The 7140-nt window shown below is 41.0% G+C and overlaps 1 protein-coding gene and 1 long non-coding RNA gene across 2 annotated transcripts; one reads left to right on the top strand and one right to left on the bottom strand.

Annotated features, from left to right (window-relative positions):
- Positions 1–509: 509 nt before the first annotated feature.
- LOC103099475 (uncharacterized) lies at positions 510–3713 on the bottom strand. Its single transcript, XR_470352.2, has 3 exons — positions 3571–3713; positions 2578–2729; positions 510–2025 (listed from the first exon to the last, which is right to left on the bottom strand). It is a non-coding gene; the product is annotated as an uncharacterized LOC103099475 (long non-coding RNA).
- Positions 3714–3885: 172 nt separating this feature from the next.
- NUPR1 (nuclear protein 1, transcriptional regulator) lies at positions 3886–5794 on the top strand. Its single transcript, XM_056805537.1, has 2 exons — positions 3886–4136; positions 5142–5794. Exons 1-2 carry the CDS (start codon positions 4025–4027, stop codon positions 5276–5278), a joined length of 249 nt encoding a protein of 82 aa, XP_056661515.1. The 5' UTR covers positions 3886–4024; the 3' UTR covers positions 5279–5794.
- Positions 5795–7140: the final 1346 nt, after the last annotated feature.

The following is a 7140-nucleotide window of genomic DNA, read 5'->3' as shown; positions in this document are numbered from 1 at the left end:
TAATAAAGTGGAGAAGTTCCATGGAGACTGGAACAACCTCCAGGAAGTAATGCAGAGCGAGAGGAGCAGAACCAGGAAAACATTGTACACAGAGACTGATACATTGTGGTACAATCGAAGGTGATGGACTTCTCCATTAGTATCAATGCAATCCCTGAACAATCTGCAGGGATCTAAAAAAAAATACTACCCACAAGCAGAGGATAAACTGTAGGAGTAAAAACACCGCTGAAAAGCAACTGCTTGACTACAGGGTTGGAGGAGATAAGACTGAGGAGAGACTCTAAATGAACACTATAATGCAAACTCCAACAACAGGGAAATGGGTTCGAGTCAAGAACACATGTGATAACCAGTGGAATCATGTGTCGGCTATGGGAGAGGGAAAGGCGGGGGGGGAGGGGAGGGGAGGAAAAGAAAACGATCTTTGTTTCCAGTGAATAATGTATGAAAACGACCAAATAAAATAATATTAAAATTAAAAAAAAAAAAAGATATATTGACTGGAATTTTTTTTAAATTGACTTGGTAGAGCAAAATGCAGGTATTTTTCATGCACATAATAAGACAAGGTTCTTTGAGAAATATGAAGAGATAATTTTGGTCAATGTTCTTTGACTATGAATATTAAATAAGAAATAAAACATTGCTCTCTGATAATGTCTACCACTCTCTTAGAGGATGTCTTATGAAAAAAAATTTAATTGACATTCTCCAGAGAGTCCTATCTTCAGAGGACATACCAATTGTTTGAGGTACGAAAGTTGTAGAGTTTCATCAAGAGATCCATGACCATTTTGAAGAGATTGGCTTACTTACCCATGTGAAAAAACAATAGGAAATGAATGAAGAAATCATAATGCCCAAATGAGGGATAGACCGGACCTATTATTGGTGCAGGGACAACCCACTGAAGAAATTCCACTACCAAGTTAGGAGTAAAATTATAGGTTTAAACAGTTGTATAATACTGATAGGTAAAGTAAACTTCTCCAGGGTTATACACATCAATCATGTGTGTCAGAGACTGAACCTGAACCCAGGTGGTCCTGACTCTAGGGCCAACTTTCTCCCTAGTACTCATGCTTCCTCTTGTTATTATGACGATAAAATTTAAGTTCTTTGAGGCCAGGGAATCCTCTTTTGTATTTGTAGTCTTAGCACAGTATTTGGCATCTAGTAGGCATTTAATAACTGTTGATTCATTACATTCAGTTGGATTAGTCTAAGGGTTAATGAATTGGTTCATTTATTTTGGATAGGTGTTCCTGATGTGGAAAGGGATTGGGGAAAGCATTTATATGATGCTTACTATGTATTGGAGATTTGCCAAGAATTATTTCATTTGATCAATCCTGCTACATATACCTATCTTATATACCATTATGACTCCCATTTTATAGTTGAGGAAATTGAGGCAAAAAAGTTAGTTAAATGACTTGTCTAGGATAGCTTTTACAAAAAAAAAATTACTTCAAATATATTGAAGGAACAAATTTATAAATTTATTTTCCCCAGTTCTCCAAAGTATACTCTTCCCTATACCACCTTGGTCTCAGGAGGAGTAGGCTCAAAATTTCACTAAGTTTCTATGTAGCTTTGGTCTCATTAAGTTCACATCCAAAGATAGCATTGATTCTGGATGAAGCCTTGTTTCAGATTATATTGGCATCGATCTAAAACCTCCTTGTTCCATGGGGCATCAGGACTGGGCTAGTGGCAACACCTAGCCTGGAACCCAGGTTCTGGAATGCCAGGAAAATGGATGTCTTTATAAAAAATTTTTTAGACCCTCATCTCTCTTAGAAGCACTAGTAAGTGTTAGCTCAAAGGCAAAAGAGCTGTAAGGGCTAGCCAGTTTGGATTAAGTGACTTGCCCAAAGTCACAGAACTAGGACATATCTGAGGCCAGATTTGGAGCCAGGACCTTCCATCTCCAGGCCTGGCTCTCTATCCATTGAGCCACCTACCTGCCCCCATAATGACCTTTTGAACTCTCAGGTTGTAAGGCTTCATTTCTTTCACCTAGAACAGAAAAAAGAAATTTTTTTAAAGTCCAAGCTTATTTTTGTCAGAGTAGGGTTGGTGAGACATGTGGCCTTAGAATAGGAGAGGGTCTTAAGGCCATCCCCCTTACAGAATGGTTTATTACCAGATGCTAGTGTAGAAGCTCCCCATGATGCTAATGAAGCAAAAAGCTGGTTGAAGTTAAATGAGTTGTTGTTGTTGTTGTTGTTTTAATTTGGATAGCTCTAGGTATGAGGCCAATTGAAAAAGGTTCCTCCTAACCATGTCCTCAGCCAACTAGAAACAATTACCTTTTGTCTACTCATGCTCCACTGGAGTTTCTCCAAGGCATATCATCACAATTTTCCCAGAAGCCATTTCTCCAGTTTCCTCCATGTAGAGAAGTTAATCAACCAAGCAAAGTAATGAGGTCTGCATGCATATTAAACCCCTATTTATGTATAATTCAAAAGTTCTTGTTATCCTTGTCTCCCTCCTCTGGAGCCACCCCAACTCATTAATGAGTGCTCAGAACTAAGTATAATATTTTACTTAAAGAAACTAGCTCACCTGGACAGTTGTTCACAGAATGGCTCTCTGGGATTGTGAGAATGAAGGAGGCCGGATACAAATGTTTCTCTGATTGTATTCAATGTTTGGCTCTAAATTTCCACAAACCACTCTAATCTAGATTCAATTAGATATATACTATTCACTGCCACCTGAAAAAAGAAATTTGCAACCTGAGTTTATCACCATTCTGTCATAAGTTGGTTTCCAATGGTCCCATGGAATTATCTCCACCACACTTATTCTTTTCTCATTGACTATATTCTCCTCCTTCCCTACTCCTTCTACTCAGACTATCCTATCCTTAAAAACCCAGCTCAAGTCCTATCTCCCCCGCAGAGCTTCCTCTGACTATTTTCCCTCCTGTCTATCCCTGGAATACTGTGTTTGGACCTCTCTTATAACCCTGGGCACATTCTGTCTTATAGTTTTTCCTCTAAAGACTTCTGACTCCCCCAACTTGTTGGCAAGCTTCCTATTTTTTTAAATCACATTTCTATACCACCATGAGTTTATAAGGTGCTTTCCTCAGAACAACCTTTTAAGAGAGGGATATTGATATCCTTTTTATCATACAAGGGAACTGAGTTTAAGAGAGTTTAAGGAATTTTCCCCAAATCACAGCTAGTAAGTTGTAGAGTTGGGATATTCTGCTCTTGTCCCTGAAAGCTGGGACAATCTCTAACATGTCTTGGATCTCCTTCAGTGCCAGGGTACAAAGAACTTATGGATGATTCATAAAGAATATTTGTCAAAGGAATGCCTAATATGGACTCCCTCACATTATTGACAGACTTCTAGCTCTCTTTTTGGTATGTCAAAGGGGAAGGATCAAAAGAATTTTTGTCCTCTTGTTTCCTTCTCACCCTCTAAACCACCAATCCAGAACAAAAGCTAAAGCAAAGTTGTTTTGATGAAGAAATGTCAGGGCACTAAATTCTACTCAGTCTTAGGACATTGCTTGTCCTTGGATGCTCCTTCTCTCTTCCTTACCCTTTCTTTCTTCTTTTCCTCTTCTCCCTTCTCCTGTTCTTTTCCTTCCAAAGACCTCAGGACCCTGAAATAAAAGTTATCCCATGGAAAAATATCCAGATGGGAAGGAACCTGGGAAAAACAGAAAGGAAGAAAAGGAATGACTGTGGGGGAAGGGAGGTGGGAGTTCACAGGGCAGAACACTTTTCTTGTTGTTTTTTCATTTCTGTTTATACTGGACTCTGAAGTCTTGGGATGGGGCCAGATTGCATCAGACCAAGGCCAACGTGGATTGTGTGCACAGTTTGGGGGAGGGAATCCAGCCCTATAAGTGTTGGGAGGAGCTCTCCCAGGGGGAAGCAGAAGAGAGAGACAGAGAGATACGGACAAACAGACAGACAGGGACAGAGAGAGAGATTGACAAACAAGAAATCAGATAGATTAGTTACTGAAGTAACAAAGTTCTCTAGTACCAATGGCCACAGCTCCGTTAACTGCTCCACCACTCCAGCCCCTGACCTTGGAGGATGAGGAGCAGCAGTTCTTGGACCAGTATGACACATACAACTTTACAGATTCTTACCTGGGTGAGATGTGGCCCTACCTTCCTTACCTAGATACCCCCTTACTTCAAGCTCCTACCTCTCAAACCTCTGGTTTGAGTCCCTTCCATTCCAGACTCAGCCCTGAATCTCTAGAATCTTTTTCCTTGACATTTCCAGGCTGCTCTGTGGATTTCCTCCTCTCTATCACTTGACCCTCTTCCCCACCTTTTGCCCTTAGATTTTAATCCTAGATCCTAGCCAGTCCCACAAACAACCCTATAAAATCCTTTACAGTATCTGCATATGTTAGCCTCTCAGAATCCTTATTTCCTATCAAGGCTCAGCTGAGTTGCCAATTTATTCTTTTTTTTTTTTAAGAAACCTTACCTTCTGTTTTAGAATTGATATTAAGTGTTTAGTACCTGTGGGGGAAGAGCAGCAAGGGCTAGGTAATTGGGGTTAAGTGACTTGTCTAGGGTGACACAACTAGAAAGTATCTGAGATCCAATAGGACCTCCTCTCTCCAGGCCTGGCTCTTAAGAGATCCACGAGTCACCTAGTTGCCCCTGACACCTTGTTCTTGAAACCTTCCTTACCCCTCCAAGTTTTAGATCTCTTGTCTACTTTGAATTACTTTGTATTTATTTATTTATCTGTGTACATATTGTTTCCTCTTTAGAATGTAAGCTTTTCAAAGGCAAGGACTTTCTTATTTTAGTCCTTCTAACTCTAGTATCTCATATAATGCCTTGCATGTAATAGGTACTTAAATAACATTTGTTGAAATTGAGTCATACTAATCTTTGAAATTGTCTCATCCAAACTCTGAATTTTACATAGGGAGCTGAGGTCTAGAACTTTGCCCAAATTTACACAGCAAGTTAAGGACAGATCTAGAACTAGAGCTCAGGTCCAGTATTCTTTCCACTGCCTTCCTCATGTCTTTATCTTTGTTTCTTTGGTTTATGCAGTCTTGGCCACTGAATGGCTTCTGCCCACCATGTTCTCTGAGCACCTCATTCCTATGACTACTACCTTCTATTTCAGGAAGAGGCAGTGGAAAGGGTCGTAGTAAGAGAGAAGCTGCTAATCATACCAACCGACACAGTCCCGGTGGCCATGAACGGAAACTGCTGATCAAGCTTCAGAACACAGAGCAAAAGAAACGTGGGACTAGGCCCTGAGCCGAGAATGAGGTGAGGGAGCCCAGAATCCCCAAACATATCTCTCCTAACCTAATATATTGGCTGACACTTGTAAAAGAGTGGGATCCAACCTGAAGCCCAAGAGCCAGATGGGATGTGTAACCTCTATAATCTAGGAAAGAACAAGAGTTTTAGGAAGGAGATCCCCTAAAGTTGGGAGGCTTAGATTCACTGGATCTCTTTTTCTATCAGGCTGGGCCAGAGTATTGATACCAGGATCACGGCGATGGACATAGGGCATCGGCAAGGAAGACTGGGCAAGAGAGATAAGATCTTAATCTTGTCTGATATCTTTCTCTCGAGAGATGTACCCTCCCCAGCCTGACTGGAGTTTGGAGGGGCCCAGCAAGTGACTTTCTCTAGCACTTGCAGTAAAGTTGAGAAGCAGATGATAGGAATAGATGTGCAGAGAAGAGCAAGGGGCAAGAGGGAATCTACCTGAAGAAACTGAATCTATCAAAGAATAATTGGTACAATAAAGAATTAATCAGAGAATTTTGTATATGTGTGTGGTTGATTTGTGTGTGTGTGTGTGTGTGTGTATGTGTATTTATTGAAACATCCCCTCTCTCCTTTTCCTCCTTCCCCCTAGAGCTTAACAAAATGATAAAGGGCTACTTCTTCCCACTCATATCAAGCTGTAAGATCCAGCCCCTTCAGTCTTATTTACATCATATGTTGGACTCTCTGTAAGTCTGATGTCAGGAAAAGATTTGCATTCTGGGCCTTTATGAACATTTGTTACATGACTATTGATAGCTAACCTGGGGAAATGACAATAGGAATTCTCAGCACATTAAGAAAATTGGTACCTTCTTTAAACTGATAAGCAAGGAGTTGGGAACTGTGAAGAGGAAGTATATGAGGAAGAGGATATGAGAGTAGCAGTGGGGTGTAGTGGATAGAGTACTAGCCTTTGATCAGGAAGACCTGAGTTCAAGTTCTCCCACAACCCAATCCCTCCTCTATACTCACATGAACTGGCCACGTGACCTAAAGGCAAGTTCTCTTTATCTCCAATGTCCCAAGAAACTCCCTAAGACTCTAACTTTCAGGGCAGATGCCACCCTGTGTGAATTTCAAAACTACTCAACCCTGTTCAAACCATTCTTTAGAGGATGGGATTTGGCTATTTCCTGATCAATAACAATAGAGATACTTGGAATGACAGAATCAGGTCTTGGAAACTACAATCTCCACCCTACTCAAGGTAACAGGATTTAGGAAGGGCTGCAGCAAAGCTCAAGATTTAATTATTTGAGAATATGACCTTCAACAGACATGTGCAAAGGGGACAGACCTCTGGGCGGTCCTGGGTTAAGCTAGAGCTACCATTGGCACAGGTGAGACAGAGGAAGTGAGGTAGAGGATAGCTGAGGAGGCTGGGACTTCCTGTGTGGAGGGAGAGTGTGGTTGTTGGAGCCTGGTGCTTGGAGTGGAGGCCCTGAGACTTTTCTCCATTTTGGTCACGTGAGTGATAGGGACTGATCTCTTTTCTTTGCCTCCGCTATCCAAGCGCGCGCTCTCTCTCTGGCTCTCTCTCTCTCTCTCTCTCTCTCTCTCTCTCTCTTTCTCTCTCTCTCTCTCTCTCTCTCACCTTTCTTCCTCCTGTTTGTAATTAAACTCCATAAAAGGTTGACTGCTGACTTGAGTTTTCATTAAGGAATTACATAGCTGAATTCCTTGGCGACCTTAAATTAATATATATCAGTATTTTAATGTGATTTCCATATCACACCTGCAAAGGTGAAAGGAATTTTCTTCTTGGGAGTTCCCTATGTCAAAGAACTTATAGGTCCAATCCAAAAAATAGAAAGTGTTTTTTTTTTTTAAGAAAAAGG

This window comes from Monodelphis domestica, chromosome 7, assembly GCF_027887165.1.
Source record: "Monodelphis domestica isolate mMonDom1 chromosome 7, mMonDom1.pri, whole genome shotgun sequence".
NCBI lineage: Eukaryota > Metazoa > Chordata > Mammalia > Didelphimorphia > Didelphidae > Monodelphis > Monodelphis domestica.
Note: the sequence above shows the minus strand (reverse complement) of the source record. Positions and strands in the feature narration are given on the sequence as shown.

Bases quoted from the DNA above. Each gene is read 5' to 3' on its own strand.
- NUPR1 (XM_056805537.1), top strand. From the start codon at position 4,025: ATGGCCACAGCTCCGTTAACTGCTCCACCACTCCAGCCCCTGACCTTG. The intron at 4,137-5,141 runs GTGAGATGTGGC...CTTCTATTTCAG, and splicing joins CTTTACAGATTCTTACCTGG to GAAGAGGCAGTGGAAAGGGT.